This window comes from Mus musculus, chromosome 12 (genome assembly GCF_000001635.26).
Source record: "Mus musculus strain C57BL/6J chromosome 12, GRCm38.p6 C57BL/6J".
Lineage (NCBI taxonomy): Eukaryota > Metazoa > Chordata > Mammalia > Rodentia > Muridae > Mus > Mus musculus.
The window spans coordinates 83,543,022-83,570,975 of NC_000078.6; the positions used below are offsets into that span (position 1 = coordinate 83,543,022).

The 27,954-nt window shown below is 46.9% G+C and overlaps 1 protein-coding gene and 1 long non-coding RNA gene across 9 annotated transcripts in view; one reads left to right on the forward strand and one right to left on the reverse strand.

The window, feature by feature from the left end:
• Positions 1-3,534: 3,534 nt before the first annotated feature.
• Zfyve1 (zinc finger, FYVE domain containing 1) overlaps positions 3,535-27,954 on the reverse strand; it is a 50,690-nt gene continuing 26,270 nt past the window's right edge. For 5 of the 8 annotated variants that reach the window (XM_006515691.3, NM_001359166.1, NM_183154.4 and 2 more), the window contains 9 exons: positions 25,828-26,042; positions 15,593-15,699; positions 12,580-12,688; positions 12,144-12,241; positions 11,922-12,039; positions 9,355-9,525; positions 8,445-8,625; positions 7,800-7,913; positions 3,535-5,094 (listed from right to left, as the gene is read on the reverse strand). In XM_006515691.3, coding sequence (XP_006515754.1) covers positions 4,862-5,094; positions 7,800-7,913; positions 8,445-8,625; positions 9,355-9,525; positions 11,922-12,039; positions 12,144-12,241; positions 12,580-12,688; positions 15,593-15,699; positions 25,828-26,042 — 1,346 coding nt within the window. In that variant the 3' untranslated portion in view covers positions 3,535-4,861. Of the gene's footprint in view, positions 5,095-7,799; positions 7,914-8,444; positions 8,738-9,354; positions 9,526-11,921; positions 12,040-12,143; positions 12,242-12,579; positions 12,689-15,592; positions 15,700-19,328; positions 19,454-25,827; positions 26,043-27,954 lie in introns of those variants that run through there. The other 3 variants (XR_003950035.1, XM_030246658.1, NM_001359168.1) reach the window with 3 other exon arrangements.
• On the forward strand, positions 19,001-27,932 carry Gm51952. Its single transcript, XR_003950093.1, has 2 exons — positions 19,001-19,034; positions 25,548-27,932. It is a non-coding gene; the product is annotated as a predicted gene, 51952 (long non-coding RNA).

A 27,954-nucleotide genomic window follows, 5' to 3' on the forward strand; every position in this document is an offset into this window, starting at 1 on the left:
TTGAACTCAGAGATCAGCCTGCTTCTGCCTGTGGTGTATACCACCACCTCCAGCCTGATTGAGATCTTGAACCCTAGGCTACTGAAGCATCCAAGTGCCCAAGGAAATACCTACTGAGCTTGCCAGTGGGGTTAAGAGACCTTAAGAGCAGCTTTAACAGCTTGCTGGACATGTTCAGGTTGCCCTATGCCCACTCTGGCCTGCTCTGCTCTGGTCCTCCCATCCATCCATCCATCCATCCATCCATCCATCCATCCTCCAAGTCCCCAGGGATCTGTGGGAAAGCAGAAGGCAGCCGAGCAGTGGGGTGGGACTGTTAGCCTTTGGCTCCCATCCTGTTGAGACTGAGTGTCTGACTAGAGACCATGGCCTTTATTGGAACACAGCTCTCTTGAGTTCTAATTACTGTTCTATTTGTCTCTAAATTCATATTCCTATTAGCCAGGATACTCCCCAATTAAGCAAATACCCATGAATGTTCATCTTTCCCCCCAGTACCCTACCCTATTATGATATTCAGAAAACCAAGTCCTCAAAATGGGTGAGACTATCATGTATCTACTATTTTTAGTGTCTCACTTTTTATTTGATCCTTGTAACAATTCATAAAGGAGTCAGGGAATAAATAGTAACATAATTATCAGTGTCGTCTTACAGATGAAGCCAGGGTCCCTCCCTGCTCGGTGATACAGCATGCGTTTCTCAAGCAGGAGGTGCCACTGGCTTTGGACGAAAGCTGTTGCAATACTAAACAGTGTCCTCTCTTCAGAGCTGTATAAGACCTGAGCAAAAGCACAAAGGTAGACTACAGCAGCCTGGGAAATTCGGCCTCTTTTAGTTGTAGAATTGTCAAGACAGGGAGTGTCAGGATAAAATAGCAGTTTAAAACATGGTAGTAATTAGGATCACTCAGCACCAAGCAATGTGCATTCTGTTGACTGCAGACCATCAGGTGGCTCTGGTCACATGTAGTGCCAAGGTCTGTGACAAGTAGATGGGGGAATGTGGCAACAGGATTATATACAGTGCCTTATAAACAGCAACTGACTAGTTCCACTAATGAGCATACACAAGCTGCAGGGACAGATTCAATTTCCTCCCTGAAGACAACTCTAGAGCTGGAAATGTAAACACGTTTGCACAACTACCATTACGACAAGATTTTTGTTTTACCAACACCTGCGTTCCCAAACAGAACCTGTGTAACCTCCGAGCCAGTTCTTGGCATAGAGACCCATCACTGCTGTCACATGCCGTGAACCTCAGAACAACGAAAAGGGCTAGACTGCTGAGCTCTCCTGGTAGAATGGACAGGGGCTTCTGGGCCCTCTGAGGGGAAAGCTACCTAATGTGGAAATGCAAAAGAGTCACGGTGCCTTGAAAGGCTTGGTACTGACAGCAGGAGACTCTGCACTTCCAAACCTGAGTCCACATGGCAGCTATAAAACGTGAGCACTGGGTCTCAGCAGTTAAGAGCACTGACTGCTCTTCTGAAGGTCTTGAGTTCAAATCCTAGCAACCACATGGTGGCTTACAACCATCTGTAATGAGATCTGACGCCCTCTTCTGGTGTGTCTGAAGACAGTGACAGTGTACTTAGATATAATAGTAAATAAATGTTAACGTGAGCAATGTTGCCCACCTTCCAGGCTGGTGAAGAACACCATGCCTGGCAGTGTAACAGCCAACTAAATGGCTTCCCCAATTCCCAACAAGACAACCAGCTGAGAACACAAGCTGTGCATAAGCGCCCATCAGGCCACTTGGAAGACCACTTAAGTCTCACCCAAGACCTCTATTCACAGTGTTTGTGGTGAGCAACCATCTTCATCTAGAAGGTAGTTTTTGGGCAGTTATTTTTAAAAGACTGTATGGAACACCTAGAGAGGAGGGTGGGGGAAGTGACCTGTGCTACTGGTGTCAGGAGAGCTTTCTGTGAGGAGAGGGACAGGATGTTCCTGGAGTATAGCCATGCTGTTTCTTAATCCAGGTGCTGACTGGATTTGTAGCATCCAGCTGGAGAAAGTGAACCAAGCTGACATGTTTGACAGCTGAGGAAGTTTCTTCAGGTCCTTTTCAGCTTGCATTTTGCTAGCTTCTCCCCTCCCCTCCCCTCCCCAGCAGAGGCTGGGATTCTATTGTTTTGGTTTGGTTTTGGCCAAAAAAAGCGGCCCCCTTTTTGACCCTAGTGTGCTTCCTTCTGCACTGATTTGAACAGCATGAAAAGTTTTATAGATTTTCCTGTGAGATCTCTATGAGAAGAGCCTGGAACGGGGGCTAGGGCAAGACTAGAAAAGTCCCCATGGCATGGTTAGCAGGATTCACACTAAAGTGCCCTAGCACAGACAGACCAAGGCCTTACACAGGCACTTTCCCCACCTATTCCTCAAGCTGTCCCTACGTAAACGTAGAAAAGAAGGAACAAAAAGGAAGGAAGGAGGAAGGAAGGAAGGAAGGAAGGAAGGAAGGAAGGAAGGAAGGAAAAGCTGCAGACCAAAGTGTCAATAGCCATAGAGAACTGGACATGACACGGGTGGCAAGGCAGGAAGCGGAGGCTTGGAGATGCACCTACAGTAACCACACACCTAGGACAAACAAGGCCCCACCGAGGCCCAGAACCACAGAGAGGTTTTTGTTGCCTCCACAGATGGCATGTTTGATACACCAAAGCTGCAGGTCAGGAAGAATGTCCAACCACACCTCCACATGATGGCAGAGGGAGATCCAGATTCAACAGCTGCCCCGAGGCTACAACTCTTCAGGCCAGCCACTTCCACCTGACCGAGCTCTCGATGCCCCACTCCTCTGTTTTGAGGAGGGTTTGAGGAAGGATCATGGTAGACTGAGAACTTACTGATTACTAGTAGGAATTCCAAGACCACCATTCACATTCTCTACACAAAGACTACACACAGCAATCACAAAGTTCTGGTCCCACTTGGCCAACTAATCTGGGGCATGCTAGATACTTACCTGGACTGGAAAGTAATGAGGGACGTAGCACCCTTGTGTCTGAAGGCCTGGGATTGATCCCTGGCACCATGTAAATCAGGCATGGTGGTGCACACCCGTGACCTGAGCATTTGGAAGGTGGAGGCAAGGATAAGAGGTTCAAGTTTGGGTGTGGAATACATGAAGCCAGGACACAGGGAGCGAGGGGGGAGGGATGCCAACTGTTAGGAGGTTGGTTAAAACACACCCCAAGCTTAGTAGGACACACTTTTAAAGTCCCAGCTACTTAGGAAGGTGAGGCAAAAGGATGACCTAAGCCCTTGAGTTCAAGACCATACTTAAGACCATACTTGTATGTTAGGACATACAAACTGACTTTCCATCTTAAGTGTGGGTCTGTAACTGCAAATGGGCTTATGGACCTATATTTAAATTAAAAAAAAAAAAGCTCTTTGGAATAATAAGCTGATGTACTACTATGTGTAAAATATTACCCCTCTGACTTCTGCTCTGCTAGGCACCAGCTATGTTCTATCAACTGGAAAGGAGATGTAAGTGCAAAAACGAGCCAACACAGCTGTGTTCAGCAGGAAGATTCCTTTATAGTGGTGAATGGATGATACAGTTCTAGAATAGGGCCTCCGGAGGCAGAAAGGGCAGAGCTAAGAAGGACCAGTCCATTCCAGGGCTAACATCGCTGGAGACCCGCCCCAGGAATGACTACCCATATCCTTCCCTGAGGCTCCACCCACCCATCAGTTCAATCTGTAACAATGTTGCTTTGATTCTTCTTTTTTTTGGCCACTGAAGATGAACTCCCTCCCAGGAGTTCAGCACAGCAGTCTTTCCAGTCATGATCCATACGATGGCCAAGCTTTTTAAAATTATTTATTTATTTATTTATTTGAGAAATATTTGTTCACTTCGTTTCTCTTGTAAGAACCAAAGAGATTTTTTTCCTCATGATCTGTTGAAATATTTATTTTATATATATATATATATTTATTTATTTAAAAAACATAACTAACAGTCCATTCTGTGCTGTTTCCCTGGAAGGTTTCTTGTGGTCGCCCCCCCACCCCCCCAAGTAGAGGGGTTGTATGTATGGGAACAAAGAATAAGACACTGTGAGCAATAAAAATCCTAAGAAGGGGCAGCCTGGAGTCCAGGGGCAGAGGGGAGGAGCAGGGTATGGCTTCTAAGAAAGCCTAGAGGAGACAGAAACGTCACGGCCTACAGGGGAGACCAATTCCTTCTGGACTCCCCATCTGCAGGGGCCACAAGTACCTGCATCTTGACTTTTTATGTCTCAAGACTCTACCCTCTGACCCTTACATACGCCAGTAGCTTACACACGAAGCCAGACCTCTGCCCAGTACAGGTCGGAACCATGACTGCTTCAAGCAAGAGGTTCAAACCTAGACAGCCATCCAGGCAGCAGGGGTGCAGGAGGGAAGAGGGACAGAAAAGGACACTGCCAAGCTCTGGGTGAAGCAGCAAAACCTGGCTCGCTTCAGGAGCAAGACTGACTCCCAGTGCCACCTTATCCCTGTGCTGGGGACACACCAGGGTAAGTCTTCAAAGCAGAAGCAGTCTTGATCACTCCAAATCCCCTCTAGATGGATAAATGGAGATATATATATATAGAGAGATTTATTATTTTTAACTGAAATAAATGCAATGGACTCTGGTCCATTCTGCTTTACTGAGAGCTGCTCCATGCCCTGCCCTGACGTGGTTCATGCCTTCGGATCTACCGCCAGGCTCACCTCCACTGAGGGACGTGAGAGGGGGTACACACACCACACACCACACCAGGTGACCAGGAGGAGGGCCTACCTCAGTGAGACTTCTGTTTCTAACCCTGAGAACCTAAGGAATTGTGAAGCAGTCGGAGAGGGAACTGGGGTTAAAGGTCACCGGGCTTTTTATTGCAGTTGAAGCAGACTCGGACTGGATGGTCCCAGCCACGAGAGGGGACAGCCCTGCAGTCATGGGAGCACTCATCGCAGAAGCCCTGTCCGCAAGCTCGGCAGTGGTGTTTGGAGAGCTTGACGCTGAACTCCTTGCGGCAGTTGTGGCAGTGCAGGATCTCATGGTCAGGCACCCAGTAGGCCGGCCTGGCGGCATCTTTTACCAGGCCTACATCAGGGAAGGAACAACAGTCAGGACACCAGAACCTTGCCCCACGTCCCTCTGACACTTTCTGGCTTATGCCATCCCAACCGCACACAGAACCATTACTGTGCTGTGTTCTTCTGTTTATCTTTATTTATGTATTTTATGAGACATATAGCCCAGGGTAGCCTCAGCCTCATGGCTGCTGAGGATAGCCCTGTTCTTCTGATCCTCTTGCCTTCACTTCCCCAGTCCTGGGTTAGAAGTGTACGCTACTGCATCCAGTTTATGCAGTGATTAGACCCAGGGCTCAGGAACGCTACCCAAACACTCTACCAAACGAGCCACACAGCACCCCTGCTATAGTGTGCCAGTGGAAGTCAGAGGTAACTCTGTCGAGTCTCCTCTATTACATGAGTTCCAGGGACAGAACTCAGGGTGCCAGGCTTGCCCAGCAGGTGTCTGTAACTGCTTGGCAATTTTACCACCAAGCCTGAGTTCATTCTACAGGACATGGTGGCAGGAGGAAGCCAACTCCGACAAGTTGTCCTCTGACTTTCATGTGTGTTCCATGGCACATGCATGCAAGTGAGTGCCCCTCACACACAAACACAATAGATAAATTACTAAAAAGACAAAAAAGGTGCCAGGCTTCTTCTATCCTGACCACAGGACCTGTGGCTGAGGTACTGATGTTCCTCTATCCACCACACTGAGTGACAGACACTACAGTGACTGTACTCACTGCAGTCGAAGGAGCCACAAACAAGTCTAGACTCCACAGCCAGACGCTCAGTCGGATCCCAGCACCACTGAGCATGGTGACTGTGGGACTGAGCAAGCTTAACCTCTCTCAGGCCGATTCATCATTAACAACCCCTTCGAAAGCTGCCAGCAACAACGAGAAATAATATGCCCGGGACATAGAGTTGGCTCAGTGGTTAAGAACACTTGCAGTAAGCTGGGCAGTGGTGGAGCATGCCTTCAATCTCAGCACTCGGGAAGCAAAGGCTGAGGCAGGCCTGAGTTCAAGGCCAGTCTACAGAATGAGTTTCAGGATAGACAGAGCTACAGAGAAACCAGGTTGGGTTTTTTTGTTTGTTTGTTTTTGTTTTTAAAAAAAAAAAGGAGGAGGAGGAGGAGGAAAGACCAGGCCAAATCCAACCTGATGGAGGCTCAGCAAAGGAACACTCCATGAACAAACCGCTCCCAGCAGGGGCAGCCCCGGCCCCTCCCAGGTAGCTCAGGGTGGATGTAATCTGAGCTTGAAACCAGGCAAATCCACCTATTCTAACACCAATGAGTCAGAACCTCACAATTTGTTTTGTAGCCTACCCATTTTTCTCTCTAGCCACTCTGATCTCTCCCTTACCCTATACCCAAGTACATCCCAGGTCCGCCTGTCTGTCCTGCCAAGTCCTCCAGCCACTACTTGCTTCCCCTCTCTTTCTTCCTACTCTGGCTGTAAGCACCCCTCATAACTGATGCAGAGAAGGATCATAAACGCTGAATTAGCAATGGCCTGGCCAATGAGAGGCGTCAGCAGGTACAGATAGAGACACCTGCCCCTCCAAGCCTAATGACCTAAAAGGGGATAACTGACCCTAGAAGTTGCCTTTTGGCCTTCACAAGCAGGCCATGACACAAGCACTCAAACAAAATTCATGACTAAACTAATGTAACAAGTTCTCTGGCACACTCTCCTCTGAGACTCCAGCTCCCCTTCCTTGAACCTAAGCAGGCTCTGTAACAGCAACAAACTACAGAAGCATACAGCACACTTCCTCTCTCCAAACACTAAAGCAGTAGCTGCCACCACCACCCCTCCCCGCCTCCCCCTTCCCCTCTCCTCCCCCCCCTTCTCTCTGCAACAGGGTCCCAGGGTCTGTCTGTCCCTCTGAGACATGTGTCCCTAGCTGGCCTAAAACTTACTATGTAGACCAGACTGGCCTCAAAGTCAGAGACCAACCTGCTGGAATTAAAAGCATATGCCACCTGGTTCCATAAATTAGCTTTTTTTAAATTAAGATTTATTTATGTATTTGTGAGTGTGTGCACACTCAGTGTGCACGCATACATGCATCTACACATGTACACACGCATGTGGAAGCCCCAAGAGAGTAGAAGATCCCCTGGAGTTGGAGTTATGGGTGGTTGTGAGCTACCCAACATGAATGCTTGGACGCGAACTTAATGTCCTCTGTGAGAGAGAGCAGGACGTGCTCTTAACCACTAGGCCATTGTCTAGCCACAAAGTATCAGCTCTTGAAACCCTCAACTACCCTTGTGGTTCATCTACTACCAGAGACACCAAGTGGAGAGACCCAGAGAGGCAGAGGGATGCTCCACTGAGCATAGCTTTAACCGTCCTCCGAAGGGACCTTCCAAATCTGTTCAAATGCTACCCTGCAATACTCAAGACAGGAACTGCAGGCAATGACAACAGGGGAATAAGCAGACTTTCTGATCGCTACACGCACACTGTTTTAGACAAAATAGCATGCTCCCGCCTTATGTACAGCAACAAATGGTGAGGAGGCTGGCCTCCAGAAATGAAACTGATACTACTACAGGATTCCACACACAAAAGGAAGTATATAACGCTTCCCTTCATTCCTTGCTGCCAAACTCAATCAAGTCAGCAAGCAAATCAAAATGACCATCCAGGGGACCCTGAAACCCCTCATGCTACATGCATTATCCCCAATATAGGCACTGCCCAAGCCCACCTAGTGGTATGTCAATAGCTGTCACCACGGCTCCCAAGGTGTTCTGCACGGCCTCGCCCACCTTCCGGGCAATCAGCGTTCCACCTTCATCATCTGCCTGCGCCTCAGTCACATCTGTGGGTAATACAAGAGATAGCCGTTGCCTCTCAGCAGTCATCTCTCATGCAGGCGCTCAGGAGCCACACTGGAACACTTCCCGATTCCCACAGTAACTAACAGTGACTTGTGGGGCCAATCAGATGGAACCCTGAAAGTGGCCTGGGCACCTCTCTAGAACTGATTTATAACTTATTTTTAAAGTCAACCAGATTGGTTCTGGGAGCAAGACCTAAACTTTCTACAGAGAGAGGACTCAACCTAAGCTTGTCTGGCTTCCCAGAACTCATCAGCTATATGCAGGTGTGTTCTCTCAGAAGCACCACTGAGCTCAGAGCTCAGGCCAGGCCACGTTTAATCAATCAATCCTGTCTTCCGAACCTCCACCTCAAGGCTCAGCTGCACAGGCCTATCTGGCTAGGAGCTCAGCGGGTGAGTAGCCCTGGCCAGGAGCAACTGCTCTCAGAAGTGACGGTCAGAGCAGTGAGCATCCAGGGCCCGGTATTCAGTGGGTGCACTCTCGCTCGCCCCTCCTGAGCCCCACATTACCTAACTGGACATTCCTGGCATCGTAGCAGCTGTCACACACGCGGACAGGCGCAGGTCCCCAGCCCCGCTCAGGCACCGGCCGGGTCTTGGATGAACAGCTGTCACAGAAGCCCTCCCCACAGGCCCGGCAGTGATGCTTCGTGTCGTTGTCCTTGAAGGATGTCGCACACTGGTTGCAGCTCTGTTCCAAGTCCAAAACAAAACAGAGAGGCAGAGGTCCTACATGCCTGCTGAGCTGGGGACTGGACATGACCCAGGGGGCAACCACAAATTCCTGAAGGCGGGTTCCATCTCTGTCAAGACCCAAGCTTTCTAGTAAGAATAGTTCCCTGAGTAAAGAAAGGGGGGGGAGCCGGGCGTGGTGGCGCACGCCTTTAATCCCAGCACTCGGGAGGCAGAGGCAGGTGGATTTCTGAGTTCGAGGCCAGCCTGGTCTACAAAGTGAGTTCCAGGACAGCCAGGGCTATAGAGAAACCCTGTCTCGAAAAAGCCAAAAAAAAAAAAAAAAAAAAAGAAAGGGGGGGGGGGAGGATGCTTCCTGTTACAGGAGTTTGGGCAGAAACTAATTCCAGGTTGTGGGTACCCTAGAGAACTGTGGATAAAGCCAAGAAATGACCTGAAAAAGACTCCTTTCTCCAGATCCTGTAGCTGTGATTCTCTGACATCCAGGCAATATTAATTGGCTCTCACAGGTCTGGCAATACAACCCACCATAGAGAAAATACTCACAGGACACAAAAGGCACTTCAGAAGCAAAGCAGCAGCCTAAAGCTCACCCTCCCAAGATTCTCAGGGATAACTCTAGGAGGGGAAAATGTTGGTGTCTCCTCCTGGACCGGCTTAGCACCAGGCAACATGACATAGTCAGGGTGGTCTCATCAGGACCCCAGAGGACTCCTACACATCGTACCAGGATCTGGGAGTTGGGCCTCCAGTAGGCAGGGGCAATCTGATCCGTTAGCCAAGACGTCACAGCCTTAGTGGGTCCGAGGCTGAGCTCAGACACTGACTGAGCCATAAAGTTCATTCCATCCAAGAGACGCTGGGCGGCATTGTTGTTATCCTTCAGAAATGCATCAGTCTGCAAGGAAAACGCAGGGGCTCATTAACCCCTGAGTGCAGGAAGGAAAAGGAGAGGGATATATGGGACCAATTCAGAACTGTAAACCACCAGGGAAGGCAGAACAGGCAGACTGGCAATCTCCCCAGCAGCTGGCAGTACCATACACAGCAGTCTGCACTGATGTGTTCTCACCACTGTGACCCGACTGATGTACAGCTGTTCAACTAGGGACTAACTTTGCCCTGCAGTACAGAAGATGACGCAGCCTACAGGAAGCCCACACCAAGTTCTTCTGCTTCCTCTAATACGTGTAACTCTCTAAGATATCTATTTCTATAAGTACAGTAGCTATTACATTTGTATGTGAAACCTGCTGAACTCTGAGAATAGTGATCTACCTTTCCCCAAGTATCTAGCTAAATTCTGGACACGCAGTACAAGCTAAAACAATGAATGAGCAGGCAGACACGGAGTGCGTGGTGTTCTAGCTTCAAGGCTGAGAGAAGCGCAGCTAAGGGGCTGTTTTCATGAGACAGAAACCAAAGCCATCACTTTACTTTCTTGCTTTCCAAGGCCATGCTAAATCCTTCAGATACGACAGCCTACGGGCATCAAGGCCATCAAGTCAAGGAGGTGGGCTCTGAAAAAGATACCACACAATAGTAACAAGTTTCTGATGGGCCTGAAACTCAGTGAGAAGGGAGCGTGCAGCTGAAAATCCTCAAGTCCATGTGCCTGCTTGATCAAGGAAGCTCCACGGTGGATGTGGAGAGAGGACTGATCTGAAGTTTGGGTCTAGACCGCCCTTTAAAGGGCGTGTATCTGTCCCCCCACTTGGCTCTATGAAAGGATGCTAGAAATGAAAAAGATACGGCCTTCTGAATTCTTGATCACATTAAGGACGTGCTCTTGAAGGAGACTATGGGATGCTGGTCTCTTTTCTTTGGACTCCTATCCTTGAGGCAAACAGGTTTCCTCTCTCATACACTCCCACCAGGATGTACTATTTTACTGTAGTCCCAAGCAACCCAGCCAATTGGTCATGGATGAAGCCTCCAAATAAGTGAGCTAAAAGAAAACGTTCTTTCTAAGCTAGAATGTGTTACAGCAACAGAGAGCTGACCAAACCTGACTATGGACTGAACGTTCTGCCTGAGGTTAAAGAACACCACTACAGGAACTGTTCAGCAAGGGCAGCGGCAGACAGTAAAATAATGCCCTCGGAGAAAAGTAGTTGTGGTGGATCTGTTATGATTCGTGAGTGATTCCAAATACAGTGATTGACTTTATCCTGGGACAGGGCCTTTCTAATGTTGCACCAAGCTAGCCCCACACACCACCCAGAGCAACTGTGAGCAATGACGGTTACAGAATCAAAGTACTGACGGCACCACTGTCTCCTAAAACAGATCTGGTTTTCTAAAGTGGAAAACAGTAAGGAAGGCCAACAAGAATCCTATTTCTAAGCTGAGCCATGCACACGCCTTTCATTTCAGCACTTGGGGGTGGGTGATGCCAGGAGGTCAGCAAGCTTGAGGCCAGCCTGCCAATGCAGTGAGACTGGATTTCAAAAGAAACGTTGCACTTTTTAGAACATTTGTCAATGACATTTCCTGCTCTGGAAGATGGCTTAGCAGGAAAGGCATTTACTGCTAAACATGACAACATGAACCCAATTCCTGGGACCCACACAGTAGCAAGGGAAAACCAACTCCCCCAAACTGTCCTCTGATCTCCACATGCACACAAACACACACACACACACACACACACACACACAATTTCCCAGAACACAGAAAGCTTTCCCACATATAGTCACAAAAACATATTAATAAGAAACCATAAATTGAACAGATGTGAAAAATAAGAAAATGGTAAGTCAAACCATAGCACTAAGTCAAGTAAACTGTCATAAGAAAAAGTCAGGAAAAATGGCAGGTAAGCTATCCTTGAGCAAAGACTGCTGGGGAATGCCTGCAGTCTCAGCTACTCAGAAGGCTTAAGCAGGAAGATGACTTGAGTCCAGGAGCTCGAGGCCAGCCTGAGCATCACACTGTGGCCCCATCTCTGCAGAAACAGATGAACAGCAAGTACATTTCAAAAATTATGCATATATGCATATAGAAAATGAGTAAGAGCGTACACAATGACATCTTATTCGCTAGTGAGAGTGTTAGACTAATTTTCAGCTAGTTCATTCCAGTTTGTGTTGCAATCGTCTGGATAATGAATAAGAGGCAAAGAGCGGGAACAGAATGGGCTCTACAGATCCTGTCTCCCTAAACTCAACCACTCACGTGCTAAAACTCATGGCTGACTTTTCTACTGTAAGCAAACTCCACCTCTCCAGACACAAACACTCAATAACTCAACAGGACAAGCAAACCCGAGGGAAGCCAAGGAATGGTTCTTACTCCAGGCCACACGTGGACAATCTCTGTCCGCACCACCGTATCCACAGGATCTTGGTTCCCAAACCAGTACTGGCGGCTCCGATAGACCACCCCACAGTTAGGACACTCGATCACATACCTACAAGGGGGCAAGTCAGTAAGTCAGCAGTGGTACTCTGCCAGGTGCTGAGAAAACAAGCCCAGCAAAACCCAGCAACCCTTTAGCGTGTTAGAAAAACTCACCCAGACCAGGCATACTTTGCCAGCCCCATCCAGGGAGAGTCAGTGGAGGCAGATGTTTTGGGCACCACGCTGACTTCCTTGCCTCTCTCATAGCAGGCCTGAAACACAGATTACTCTGTCAGCTTATACTAGGTACTCTGGGCTCCATGACCTCCTCACACCCCTCCCCCCCACCAATACAAAGCACCACACCAGTTGAGGGGTACATGCCTTGGTTAATTTCTCTTAAGAAGCCAGTGTTCTCCATAAGAAAGAACTGTACACCAGTCTGGGACCCAGAACTATGCTCTAAATTCTATTCTTGTCACAGACAGGAAAAAACATCCATCTACAGTGGTTTCCTGAGAAGAAGCTCTGCTTCTCAGGCCTGAGCTCAACCCTGAGCTCAGCAGGAGGACAGATAAGCTGAACTAGAGAAGAGGCTCAGCGGACTCACCTTGCAGGTATAGACGCGGTTGTCATACTGGTGTGAGTACCTACAGCGACTCTTGGCTTCATGAGGCACCCCTTCCTTGCCGTGGTTCATGCTGTTCTTACATCCCGCCCTGAAGGAAGAAGCCAAACACAACAGTGAGAGAGAGGGCTAAAAGGATAGCATCTCACAGAAGCGTCTGGGGCTGAAACCAGCCCTGCTTCCTATGCACACAGGGAGTGGCCCCTGACTTACACGCGATTCTATCTCTAGCTTTTCACACGTTTGGAAGTCACTTGGCTCATAATCTCTTTGAATACATGGCAGAAGACAACTTTTGGTTCAGGATAAACACAGTCACATATCTGAGGTCTTAGAATGGCTTCTGGTGTAAACATCTGTAGCAATATCACAACAGAGAGCAAGCAACTATTACTCTGAATAGGGAAATGGGGAAAAAGAAAAATCAACCTGGCTCCTCTGTTAGAAATGGAAGAGCTAGAAGGCAAGAACTTGACTAGAGATGAAAGCTGAAGCTGAATAGGTCTTAAGAAATTAAAAAGACAAGAGAGATGTAAGGAAATGCGGTTAGTTCAAATGAGAATAGTTTCAATTAGGTCTTAGGACTGAACGCTCCCCAGTTGGAGCTGTTTGGAAGGATTAGAGGCATGGTGTAGCTGCTTGTATTCTAATGCTAACTGCACCCGCCAAAACTGTTTGCAGGAGAGGGTCTAGAGGTAGCTTCTGGGAACCTACCCCCTGTTAATTCTGACTGATAAATAGAAATGCCAGCAGCCAATAGCTGGGGAGGAGAAACAGAGGCGGGATTTGGGGTTCCCAGGCTTGGAACCTCAAGGAAGAAGAAAGGAAGGAGAGATGCCATACCTGAAGAGTATGCAGGAGAGGCAAGCAGAGCTGCCATGAAAGGGGCCAAGCGGACTCGGCCCAGAGGGCTGCTCAACTGGGTCAAGAGCATCAAAGATGGAACACAGAAATTAGTTACACGGAATTATCAGTGAGAGGCAGAGTCTAACAGCATGGAGGTTAGGCAGGTGCCCACCTATTGTGCTGCCCAAGACACATTGAAATATAAAGTCTGTGTGTGTCTTTCATTCAAGAACAAACCACTGAAGCAGGCACCCAACGCCAGGATTTACTGAAATATTAGTACTACAGGGTGGCCTTGCTGGAGCAGGTGGAGCTTTGAGGTTTTAAAAGCTCAGACCATTTCAGGTTCATATTCTCATCCCCATCCCAGCCCCTCTGCCTCATACATGTGACTCAAGATGTAAGCTCTCAGCTACAGCTCCTGCACCATGCCTGCCTGCCTGTGCCAAGCTCCCCACCATGGCCAAGGACTCTAACCCTCTGGAATTAAATGCTTTCTTTTATACGTAGCCTTGGGCATAATGTCTTTTCACAGCAACAGAAAAGCAACTAAGACAGTAAAGTTAAACCATATGGTTGCCAGAATGTAAAAATAAAAAGCTAGCCCCAAATTGGCCATGTATCCAGGGAATGCTTAATGCTGGACCACAAAACCCTTCAAGTGAACGAACAGCAAGCTCTGCCGTGCTGACAAGGCAGAAACAGAGATCAGCACTTTTGAGTTTCACTGCAGCAAGAGAAAGTTCTGGAAACCCTGCAGATGCTCAGAATGAAAGGTGATGACCCAACAGTGCTTAACCCCCTCATGCTAGACTCAGGCAGAACAAAAGGACCCTACCCCAGCAACTAAGACTTCTTGTTCTCTCTTCACAAGTGCGACTCTGCAAAACATGGCCTTGCCCTCTACTGCACACTGAAGACCTGGTCACCCAGGTCGGAAATGGTTCATAAAAGAGCAGGTTCAGGTCTCCTCCTGTAACTGGGCAAGAGTGGAGGATATGGGGGCCCTGATATGACAAAACAATTCAGAGATGAAGGGAATTCAGAGTTGTGTCTACAGGACAAGGAGATTGCAACTTGGCTTGCCATAATGTTTAAACTCATGGGATCCATCAGGCAAGTAATAAATAAGACTGTGACTTAACTGCCTTCAACAGCTTAAAGTGACACAGCAATCCTCAAGGTAAGAACCTACAGGCAGTGTCACCCTTACCTGGGAATTACCAAGCCCACCAGTTCTCGAGTTCTCTGCACATCTACTAAATCTGAAATGGGACTAAGTAACCAGCTTAGCACACTCTGAATTCCTCTGATTCATTCTAAAATGTGTGAGTCACTGCTCTAACCCCTGTGTGGCCAAGTGGGTTCCACAGACCAGCAGCACAGCAGCACCCTAAAACCCTCTCAAGGCATATATATCTCAGGCCCCATCCAGACCTACTACTGATCCAGAGCCTGGAATTTCAAGACTAAAGGTGCTACAGGTTAAAGATGGAGAATTATTCTAACCCAGTGCTCTCGGCGTAAGGTATACTTGTGAATACCTCCAGAGCCTTATAAATCACTACTGCAGAGGGCACAGCCCAGATCACCAGGGAAAACCCCTGGATGTGGGGCCTTGGCTTCAATTCTGAATGTTCCTTAGAAAATTCTGTGTTCTCAGGGTTTGTCCTTATAAAGAAAAATAATCCCCTAGGGTTAGCGAGTATCACAAAATTCTGTCCACAGCTGGGAATGAGTGTGGGGACCCTCAAGTGTGACCTGAATAAGTACAGTCACATGAAAACAAACAAACAAATAGTTGTCGAAGAAACACACAGGCAGGCAACCCGGTCTTCCGCCATGAAAACCGGCTACTCCAGAGGCCAATCAGTTCACATCTACACCAGCTTCATGGCAGGAGACTCGGTTCCCTGCCTTGTGTGTTTCTCCCACAACTATTTCATTACGGGTCCAGAATCAAACTCAGGTCGTCAGGCTCAGCAGCGGGAGCCTTTACTCGCTGAGCCATCCTGCTGGCCTGAGCCCGCTCAGATTCTATAATTTAACTAGCAATCAGGTAACTAACCTACACACCCAAGTCAGAAAGAAGCTACACTCTCAGCCTCTGGTTCCAAGCTGGAGGACAGGCATGGCAGCTCTCACTTACCCACAGCTGAGGCAGAGCGAGGAGCAGGTGAAGTACTCGTCTGGAAAAAATGAACTGTGCGCCATCTGGTCATCGGGGATCTCACCGCTGAAGCGGTCACTTAGTGCCTGCCAAAGAGGTAAGGTGATCTGTGAAGGCCCTTGGGCAGCCTGGGCTCCAGCTTCCCCTCCCCTGCCTTTCTAGGATGGCCCACTCACCCCTGCAAATACCACAGTAGAGGAGGGCGCCCCACATATAAACTCCTGACTTTGCTCCTTGACCCCCAACCTGCACCAACTCTCACCACAGGAAGCTAAGCCTTGGAGAAAGCAGCCCACTGCCCAGGAGAGCAAAAGCAAAGCGCTCTTCCCTTAACTGGCTTAGAAATGACAAGTTTCTCTCCCACGTGCTGCATTTTATTCAATATGGACGGTCATTTTCATCATACATATTGACTGATGTTCATGTACTTTGGGAAAGAACTCAGACTCAAGGGTAGGAACCAAGACACAAGCTGGCAGTGTGCTAGGCTTCCCTCCTCTTTCTAAGCACTGGCTCCCCGTGAATGCTACCCGGCCACAAAACTATCTCAACATAGAAAAAAAGTCATCTGTACAACACACTTAAAAAAAAAAAAAAAAGAATTTCCCAGTCACTTATTGACTCTATTAACCTAAAAGTCAGCAGAGGCCAAAGCAAGCTCTGAGCTGAGGAGCCCGAGGAGCAGAGGGAACATCTCCTGTGCGGAGCGCTTCTGTTTCAAATGCAGACTCCACTATCTGAAGTATTCTTCAGCCTAATGATACAAAACCTAACAGGCTTCTCAGGCTCTAGGCCCTGCAGTGCCTTCTGATGGAGTGACTACAGCATTCCAAGTCGGATGCAGCCATACACTATGCAGAAGAAAAGGGAAAACAGTTGAAAACAGAAGCATACGGTGCTATTCCTCCCATGAAGAGAACAGGAGAAATGCTGGGCCAAGAGCAAGAAGGCACACTGAGTGGAACTTTGGTGGTGGTGTTTCTGGGACAAGTACCTGTGTAGCCGAGGCTGCCCTTAAACTGACACTCCTGCCTCCATCTTCCTAGTGCTGGGATTATATGTAGGAGTCACTAGGCCTGGACCCAAAAAACTGTTCACACTAGGACAAAAAGCCAGTAAGCAGCACCCTCCATGGCCTCTGCATCAGCTCCTGCTGCAGGTTCCTGCCCTGACTTCCTCCAGTGAGGATGGACTGACTGATCTGCAAGTGTAAGCCAGATAAACATTTGCTTCGCCTACTTACTTTTGTCATGTGTTTCTTTTTTTTTTTTTTTTTAAGATTTATTTTTATTATATGTAAGTACACTGTAACTATCTTCAGACACTCCAGAAGAGGGAGTCAGATCTCATTATGGATGGGTGTCAGCCACCATGTGGTTGCTGGGATTTGAACTTCGGACCTTCGGAAGAGCAGTCGGGTGCTCTTACCCACTGAGCCATCTCACCAGCCCTGTCATGTGTTTCATAGCAGAAATCCTAAGACAGACTGTGTGTCTCAAGCATGGCTGGCATAACTAACTTTGAGGATAATGGTGGGAAAGTAGGGCATCGTCTCCCTATAAGTCACCAAAAAATTTGGTAGGTTATTTTTATATTTTAAAAACCAAAGATGATAATAGAATAAAACTTTGTTGTCAACTTAACTACATCTGGAATTAATTCAACCAAGCAGCTGGGCACACCTGTGAGGGATTCCTCTTGGTTGGATCATGAGTCGGAAGACCCACCCTAAATCTAGGCCACACCCACTGACTGCCCACAGCATGAGTCGGAAGACCCACCCTAAATCTAGGCCACACCCACTGATGACTGCCCACGTAAAAGAAGAGGGAAGCTTCTACTTTTGTCTGCCTGCCCTCACTCTCACGGTCTCTCCTGTCCCTGAGCCATTCCTTCCCTGGAGTTAGAACCTACTCCTTCAGGACTCCAATGCGGACTGTAAAGCGCCAGCTTGGTAGAGATCCCCCCCCCCCCCCCCCGGGAACTCTAGCACCAGACTGGGATCAGTTTTATAAAAAACTACTGGATCTCTGGCCTATCCTTCAGTTGAGAGCAATTGCTGGACTACTAGGAATACAGCCTAGAAACCATTCTAATAAGTCTCTGTGTGTACACGTGTGTACATATATACGATCACTCTATCACCTCTGTCTTTTAAAGGCCCTGATACAAAAAAATAAATGGAAAATTTACATTAAAACCCAAGGCCTGGCAAGTCCTTCACTTCAGTGTGTAGTGGACAGTGCACTGTGTGTTTCCTTTGCTTTAGAATGGGCCATCCATCTCTGCACCACTTTCTTCATTAGATCTCACAATAAACACTGAGCATCAAAGGAACGTAGCCACGTGAAACACAGGGCACATTAGCTGCTGCGGCTAGCACCTTTTTACTGGCTTAGATGCTCAAATGGCTTTCCTTTTTTCCTAAGCCATCCTCTCTGCCTAAACAGACAGTGCATAGGACCCGAGAACCTTTCTCAGGCTGTAAGCTGATAATCCCAGCACTGAAGAGGTGCAGGCAGGGGACCAGAAATTTAAGGTGACCCTTGTTTAAGGCCAGCCTGGGTTAATGAGGCTCAAACAAACTCAATGGAAAAGAGCCTCTCTCTGTATTGGTCTTCATGGTTGCTAGCACCTGCAGGTGAACACTTACATACAAAAAAAAATGTTTATTAATCTAATGAAGTGTCACAGAGATACAACAGGGAGCCGGTGAAGGGACATGGAATCTGCCTTACAGATGGCAGCGGGGGAGCCAGAGAACAGCAATATTACAGCCTTGAAGGTTTTACAACAGATAGGCCAAAGGCTAATTTAAATACCTGTCTTCTTATGTTCTGAGTCAGTCTCATGCATCCCAGTGTGAACTCAATATTACTATGTGGCCAATGCTCACCCAAACCCCTTGATCCCCCAACTTTCACCTCCAAGCTCTAGCATAAAGGATGCACTGTACTCTGGTAATACCTGTTTCCTTAAAGATAAACAGTGCCTGGCTACTATACAATCACTATCTGGGTTGAACTTGTCACTTAACAATGCTGACAGGACACTTTATATCATCTCAAGTGGCTCAGTTCACTGCTCTGAAAGTTCCTTACAGACACCGGGCAGTGGCTACTCCTAGTGGTGCACTCCTTTAGTCCCATCCCTCCTGAGGCAGAGGCAAGTGGATCTCTGAGTTCGAGGGCAGCCAGGGCTGTACAGAGAGACCCTGTCTGAAAACAACAACAAAACAACCATTTTAACATCTCTCTGAGCTTTTCCTGAGATAAGCTGTGGCTCGCCCCTCTCTCATGGCACTCATGCCTTCTCCCACCCAGACAGTCTAACTGCTGCCTTGTGTTGTCAGAGCAACAGTAACCTCTTATGACGTCAGAGAGAACTCCAACACAAACAGCCCCATCCATTTAAATACCGGGTAAGAGAACCAGCCTGCCACTTCTTTCCCAAGCCACAGGCTGACAATCATATATCCGGCCTGGCCTGCTTAGAAACACCAAGCACATGGGTAGAGAAGAGTAACAAATCAAAGGTAGCATATTTTAGACACAGAATGGGAAAACCATCTTCCTCCATTGTGTTTCCTGGTACAAACAGAACCTCCTACCTGACCCACTGGCTCAGCCAGTTCAAAATTCCCAAGCCCAGGTCTGAGGATGTACAGGCAGGAGGTCCTAGGCCCATTCCCCAGGACTAAAAATAATTTCCAAACCTCACATCATGCCATAGTTCTTGGTCTCTCCTCCTCAGGTCTCAAGCTACAAGGGAAAGGCAGGGAAGGGCTTCTCTTGAGAGTGCCTGTGAAAGTATTTGAGGCAAAATTGGAGACCTGGTTGCCTGGAAACCAGATGATCTTGAACCTTAGTTGCCTTGGCAACAGTAGGGGGCCTTTCTATTGTACCTTTAAGGTTCGCCCCAGTTATCAGGAGTTAGCAGTGGAAGGCCTGGTTCCAAATGGATAGATATTCTTCAATCAGTGTCGCCACCCTCCAGCGATAACTTCATAAATATTTACCAGATGCTTCCTAATTTGATGGACTTGCAAAGTCAGAGTTTTCTACATTTAAGGATTGGAGGCTAAAGAAGGTATCACATGACACCTACATGGCTTCAACCTGAAAATGCATCTCCTGATTACTCAGAACTTAAGTACAGATATCCACAGTTACCAATTTTCTGTTCCCCTTTCGTCAGATATTGATTCTATCTGTGAAAGCATGCTCACAGGTATCTAGGCTGGTGCTGCTGTGAACCTTATGGGAAGGAGTGCTTATCCCAACTAAGAGCTATAGTGGGGACTGGAGAACAGTGTCCAGATGACAGGGAAAGTGGTCCTCTCAACAGGTAACCATTTTCAGGCACAAACGGGAAAGCCACTAGTAGCCCAAACATCACCAACATGTTCAAATTGCAGCCAGTGTATACTCCCCATTGTTTCATCCCTTCTCATAAATCTCAATTCCAAAGCTGATCTTCCCATTCAATAATGAATATGAGTGAATGAAGAACTGAGGGCACTTGCCTATCATGTGCTAGGTCCTGGCTTCAATCCCTAAGACCAAAACCAAAGAGATCAAGGGAGTAAGGCCAGGCACAATAGCATATGCCTTCACTTACAGCAGAGGCAGAAAGATCTCTGGATTATTTGAGGCTAGCCTAGTCTACAGAACAAGTTCCAGACCAGCCAGGGTTACATAGTGAGACCCTGTCTGTCTTAGTCAATGTTCTACACTACTGTGAAGAGACACCATGACCAAGGCAACTTTTTTTTTTAAAGATTTATTTATTTATTTATTATATGTAAGTACATTGTAGCTGTCTTCAGACACTCCAGAAGAGGGGGTCAGATCTTGTTATGGATGGTTGTGAGCCACCATGTGGTTGCTGGGATTTGAACTCTGGACCTTTGGAAGAGCAGTCGGGTGCTCTAACCCACTGAGCCATCTCACCAGCCCCCAAGGCAACTTTTATAAAGACAACATTTTGGGCTGGCAAGATGGTTCACTGGGTAAGAGCACTGACTGCTCTTCCGAAGGTCCTGAGTTCAAATCCCAGCAACCACATGGTGGCTCATAACCACCCCTGATGAGATCTGACGCCCTCTTCTGGTGTGTCTGAAGACAGCCTTTAATCCCAGCACTTGAGAGGCAGAGGCAGGCGGATTTCTGAGTTCAAGGCCAGCCTGGTCTACAAAGTGAATTCCAGGACAGCCAGGGCTATACAGAGAAACCCTGTCTCGAAGAAGGAAAAAAAAAAAAAAAAAAAAAAAGACAAGGAGGAGGAAGGAGGGGGAAGAGGAGGAGGAAGAAGAGGACAGCAGTGTAGCACATCTTTAATTCCAGCACTTGGGAGGCAGAGGCAGGTGGATCACTGGGTTTTGTTTTTCTTAAATAAATTTTCATATATCCCAGGCTGGCCTCAAGCTCACTATGTAGCTGAGACTAGCTATGAACTTGTATCTTCCTCCCTCTACCTTCCAAGTGCTGCGACTATAGGCATGTACTACCATGCCCAGCTCCCCAACTTGTAAGATTTCTCTTTATGACTTTTTTCTTTTTTGAAGGTTCTATAGATGAGAGTCTCAATCTGTAGCCTAGGCTGGCCCGGAATTCACTATGTAGACCAAACTGGCCTTGAGTTTACAGTGATGCTCCTGCCTCTGCCTCCAGGTTACTATAATTACTTGGATACACAACCAAACCAAGATGTTTTTCAAAGAAGCAAGGAAACTTTATTTCCGGCAAAGCTAAAGAACTGGTTCCAGTACTACAGGAGAACAGTGGTGCTCAAAATGGAGAGTCTCGAAGGCTCGTGTAAAGTCGTAAAATGTTATTTACCTAGAGATGTGTGTTTATGAGGAGAGATGCACATGCCACAGCATGTTTGCAGATCAGGGCAGACTGCAGGACCTGGCTCTGTCCTCCTACTATGTGAATGAATCCTGGCTATCAAGTTAGATCACCTGGCTTGGCAGTCAGCACCCTTACTAGCTAAGCTATCTTATTAACTTATGAACTTCACTATCAACCCACAGATGACTTATTTCTACAAATGAATTTGCAAAAAAAAAAAAAAAAACCCTCAAAAACCTCAAAAACAGCTTAAGGGACAGAATTCACAATTTATGCAAATTAGGCAGGTATAGTGGTATACACCTGTGATCATAGTACTGAGTGGGTGCAGGGATTAAGCCAGGAAGATGGACTAGCCTGGACTACAGAGGAAGACCTTCAAAACAAAAACTCCAAAACTGTGATTTCACTTATTGTGTAGACTGTGCGCCAGCACACCAAGCATATGAACATATACCAGAGTTACACCAGGACCCACCTAGCTTTATGGCAACGCCTCAATCTTCTGTCCCATCCTTCCCAGGTTCACATGTCCATCCTCTGAGCCACTGGGTATCCTAGCAGAGCTACAATCTCCTGGTCAGTGCTCCTCTAGCCTCTCTGCAAGAGCTTAGACGCTTTCACTGCCTTGAGACTCTGTTCCCTTCCTACTGCCTATTGCCCTGGGCCTGCAAGCATTCACCAGTGTTGAAAAGAAGTGGTTTACTCAAAGAATGAGCTGATGAGTTTAGTACAAAAAAACTGTGAATTAAGTATATAAAATGAAAATAAAAGATTGTATTGACGTCAAAGCCTTGATGGAAAAAGAACAGAAAAAAAAATCCAAAACATTTAAATAGAATTACATATGCAACTATGTGAAACTGCATGAATCATTATGAAAATATAAATATACAAAGCTGGGTAGTAGTGGTGCATGACTTTAATCCCAATACTCGGGAGGAGGCAGAGGCAGGTGGATCTCTGAATTTGAGGCCAACCTGGTCTACAGAGCCAGTTCTAGCCAGGACTACCTTGTCTTGAAAACAAAACAAAACAAAGTATATATGTACATATATATATATACTGCAAGGTATATTGGTGAATACCTGTGATCCAGCATTTGGAAGGTGGAGGCAGGACCACCAGAGGTTCCAGGCCAGAGCTGGCTACATACAGAGTTCAAGACTAGTCTGAGTTCTACATGAGACTCAAGAAACATCAGCAAAAAAAGTCAAATATACATGATCCCACACCCCTTTTTTTAAAAAAACCAAAAGTGGAACATAAGAGAGATACCATCTCACTCTGTAGCCTAGGCTAGAACTTACAGAACTTTCTAGGTAGCCCAGACAGGCCTCAAACCATAGTGATTCCAACCTTCTGAGTATTGGAGTGATAGGCAGGCACAACACATAGTTTTCCAATAATATCCTACTTAGTAATTGTCTATGAGGACATTTAGGATGAAATATTGTAGTTATCAACGAGTTTACAGGAAGAGTCACAAATTTACATCTATAATGACAATAAGATATGTGTCTCTTTTCGTTTTGATTTTTCATTTCAACTCTGTATCTTTACTGGTACACACCTGCTGCCCAGCAGTGTTAGTGGTGGGCTGAGAATGTGGCTCTCACTAGGAAGGTCCTTGCTTACAACCCCACCAACGCCAAAACCACAAAGTAAAACTACAGAGGTGCTTGTCCTGGCTCCCCTAGGCAGGGACTGTGATGGCCCCTCTCTATCTCAGTCACTGTGGGTGTGCTAACATTGTCTATATTTTCACACATAATCCTAACCTCTCAAAAGGGTGTGAATTTAGAAAAACTGTTCACTGAGCACTATCTTTTTTTTTTTTTAATTTTTTTTTGAGACAGGGTTTCTCTGCATAGCCCTGGCTATCCTGGAACTCACTTTGTAGAACAGGCTGGCCTTGAACTCAGATATCCACCTGCCTCTGCCTCCCGAAAGCTGAGATTAAAGGCATGCACCACTACCACCGGGCTTTTTTTTTTTCTTAATGTGAGCACAGTCTTAAAAGCAGAATTCTTTCATGTGTTGTAAGTGTGTGAGTGTGCTTGTGCACATGGAAATCACAGGACATGTGGCAGCTGGGTCTCTCAATCTACCATATGGGTCCAGGGCTCAAATTCAAGTTGTTAGGCTTGGTGCTCTGCAAACACCTCTACCCACTGAACCCCTGGCTGCCTCTGCATTTCTATTTCCATGGCAGTATCAAGGAGTTTTAAGTTTCTCTAGGGAAAATGTCCTACCTTTAGTAAATGCAGGGAGTGTTCTGATCAGTGCATACAGCATAAGACATAAATTTCGTCAAGACTCAACCATACTGTCTGTAAGCAGAAGAAGGCTTGTTCTTTTGAGATATGGTCTCACTATGAACACACACATTGCTACACCCACTTCAGTGAAGTCTGCTTGACAGAGAGAGAGGCCTGAAAGCACTCACGAGGCAGAGTTTCAAGGAACCTTGGCATTCTCATAGCCCATATACTCAAACCCTATCCCTGCATTAGTATGGTGTATGCTCTCTTTCAGTATTGTTTTATTATAAGTGCCTTTAAAGATTGAATGCTGACATAGGTAAGCCTCCACCAGTGTTCCAACATTCTAGAAAATCCTTGAAGCCTAAGAGCTTGGAACTCAGTAGGAATTCAGTGAGAAGGTTACCTATTCAGTACCATTCAAATTTACTTCTAGTAGAGACAGTGAAACTAATTAGGCATTACAAAGAATGGAGCAAGAATAGGTCAGGGCTGGTCTGCAGAGTGATTACTTAGGACCAAGTGACCCAAAGCTGCCTTCCAGCCTCCAGGGGCACCTGAGCCCACACTCATAAGCATATGCATAATTAAAAATTAAGCCGGCGTGGTGGCACACGCCTTTACTCCCAGCACTTGGGAGGTAGAAGCAGGTGGGCCTCTGAATCCAAGGACAGCCTGGTCTACAGAGTGAGTTCCAGGACAGCAGGACAGCAAGGGTTACACAGAGAAACCCTGTCTCAAATCCAAAAAAAGAAAGCTTAAAACCAAATGCTAGGTATGATGGCCTATGCCTTTAGTCCCAGCACTTGGGAAGCAGAGGCAGGCAGATCTCTGTAGATTCAAGGCCAGCCTAAACTACCTAATGAATTCCAAAACAGCCAGAGACACAAAGACCCTGTCCCAAAAATGGGGAGTGGGAGGAGCCTCAGAAGTTTAAAGTATCTACTGCTGTTCTTTCAGAGGACCCAGGTTTGATTCTTAGCACCCATTAGTTATAGCAACTCACAACCTTCTGTAAAGCCAGTCTCCAGGGGTCCAACCCCCTCTTCTGGCCTCCACAGCACCAGGTATGCACATGGTTTACATACATACATGCAGGTAAAACACACATATACATAAATTAAAAAATTTTTTTAAAAGGGGGGGCACCAGAAGACCCTGCCTAACGGATTCTACAGAGCTGTCATGGTTGGGAAGCCGGGGTCTGACTTGGGTGTCAGCTCTGTCTTACAAAGCAGCAAGCAGCCTCCATTAGAACATGCTAGAGATGGACAGTCAGGGACTTTACAACAGGATCTCATTTAATTGTGTAGCAAAACAGCAGTTTGATGCTACTGCTGGCATGGATCCACAATATGCCTGGCTTAAAGGAAAACGATAGGTTTTTGTTTTTGTTTTATTTTGTTTTTTAAGACAGGGTCTTACTCTGTACCTCTGGCTAGCCTGGAACTCACTATGGAGACTAAGATGGCCTTGAACTCACTGATCTGTCTCCACAGTGCTGAAATTAAAGGCATGTGCCATCATACCCAGTGAAAATAATCCTCAAAGATGTGTTTCCCAAATGTCAGCCCAATACCATGTATGTCACGTATGTAGGTGACACACTGAATGACATCCAATTCCACAGCAGAAATCATTTCCTTTGCAATTTTTTCCCCAATGTTTCAGAATCTCCTCTGAAGAAAACCTCATGTAAAGACCCCCCCTAAATACTCCTGTCTCATAAATCCCAATTGTCCTCAGACTTGATAATCAGCAGCTGAAATGTCCTTGAACTTCTGATGGTCCCATCTCCACTTCCCCTGTGTCCAGATTACAGGCATGCACCACCATGTCCCATTTATGTGGTCCAGGGGAGCCAACCTACAACAGGAGCAGTCTACCAACTGAGCTACAAACTCCTCACCCTTTATCAACTGTCTGTGGACTCAAGATTCCTTCCTACCAGAGAGCCTGACAAGATGAAGGCGTAGGCCGTGCGCATCCTCCACTCACACACGCCCTCTGTCCCGACCTGCTGCAGCCCAGGCTTCCGAGCACCAACCTAGTACTGGACACTGATGAGTCCCAGGCAGGGCAGGAGCCAACTGACCTTCAGGGCTTTGAAGATGACCCCTGGGTGCCGGGGAGACCTGGTGGTGTTGTTCTCTAGTAGCTGTTCCAGAGCACGCCGAAGCCCAGAGAAGTCTGTGGGCGGATTGTATGTCCTCGTTCCCTTGTAGTGAATGGAGCTAAAGGCTTCGGGGAAGCGGCCCAGCTTCCTGAAGCGGTCCTGGATGAGCTTCTCGGGCGCCTCGGAGGGGTGATCTGTACGAGCAGAAAGGCACGTAGACAGTGAGTGCCTTTTCTGAAAACTAAAGTTACCTCCCTTTCGCTGTAAACGTAAGATGTATTTTAACTCTACCTATGTAAGGCACGACTACTATATGATTAGAATTACTGCACTTGCTTGGCTTTGTCTAAAAAGGAGCGAGGAGAAGGGATGGCGTCTCACGAACAGGCGCTGTTTACATGGCTGTGTGACTGCACATGTGCCTTACACACTGTGATGTAATGGGCACTTGTCTGCATAGAAGAATCTTGAAAAGGATTTACTGAAAGAAAAAGGAAGACACATCAGCATAGAAGGAAGGACAAACAGGGCCTGTATCGTCTTCCTCCCACATGTCCACATTTTCTGTGACATCACCCTTCCCCACACCTTGCTTTGTAGTCACTTGTTACACTATATACTGAAGAGGCACCTTATTCTTTTTAAGAGCTATCCAGTTCCCCAGCCTATGGATACATTTAACCAGTTGTCTACCAGCGAGTGAGCAATTCACCATTTAGACTCTGAGAACTCTGCTCTTACGTGATGAAGCTGCAAAGCTGTGGCAAACTAGCAAGACGGAGGGAGTGGCTTGTGTACAGGCTCCGCACCTGTCCAGCAGCCAGGGATGGGCAGAGTCAGTGTACCGGTTAGAGATAAAGGTTTGATATTTTAGATTAACTTCCTTTAACGCTATAACAAAAGCACTCAAACGCTAAAGATATATTAGCTCAGATTTTAGGAGACAGTCATTAAACAGCAGCCATCATAATCCTGGACTTATTCCTTACACTCAGCTCCTGCTGAGATTTGAAATTAGTAGTGTGAGGCATTAGTCCCTGCCTTCTCCAACCCAGGAACTTGACCTGGCCTCTTCTCTCCCTCCCTCCCAAAGTGTCTGCACCATCTTCCCAGGAGCATTTAATCACTGCTCTCAAGTGACTTTATTCTGCTCATCTACATAACAAAGTCCAGGCAGGCAGGGCATCCCTAAAATAATTATCCTAAGTCAGAAAAGATTTCAACACTGTCTTCTTACTGATTTCTGCGGTTGACAAAAGCCATTGGGAGGTGGGGAGTTTACTTTCTTACACAGCCAAGGCGCATCTACATAGGGATGGCACTGTCTGCAGTGGCCTAGACATCTACATCAATTAGCAATCAAGAAAACAAGGTTTGGAGCGGGAGAGGCAGACCAGTGGTTAAAATCACTAGATGCTCTTCCAAAAGACATAGGCTCAATTTCTAGCACCCACACGGCAGCTCACAATGGTTTGTTAACTCAAGTCCCAGGGAGTCTGACATCCTCTGTACATGGACAAGGTAGATACTATATACATGTAGACAAAACATACACACATTTGGGGGGGGGGGGAATAACAAAAGAAAATAGGGGCTAGAGAGATGGCTGTGGTAAAATGCTGTGGTAAGGCAACACTGACTGTTTTTCCAGAGGACCCAGGTGAGCATCCTCCGCCCTCTCTGCCCCCCCCCCCCCCCCCGCAAACACTGCTGATTTATGCACACGGTATGTAGATATATTCAGGGAAAGCATCTATACCAAAAAACTAAATCTCAAAAAATGCCCACAGGCAAGTCTGATCAAGCTGGGACTCCTAGACAAACCTAGACTGTCCAGTTGACTTCGGAAACTAACCAGGAGAGCACTTGGCTTTCACACTTTCAGATTCAGGATGCTCCTTTCTCAGACTTTGGCAAACATTCCAAATCCAAAGTCTCCAATCCTATTTCTGGTCCCAGGCATTTTGGATAAGGGATACTTAACCTGTCATTCATTTCTTATTAAACTCCTACCAGCACTCCAGATCAACAGAAATGGGAAGCTGAACAGCTATGAGGCAAAAAAAAAAAAAAAAAAAAAAAAACAAACCAAAAAACCCAATGCCC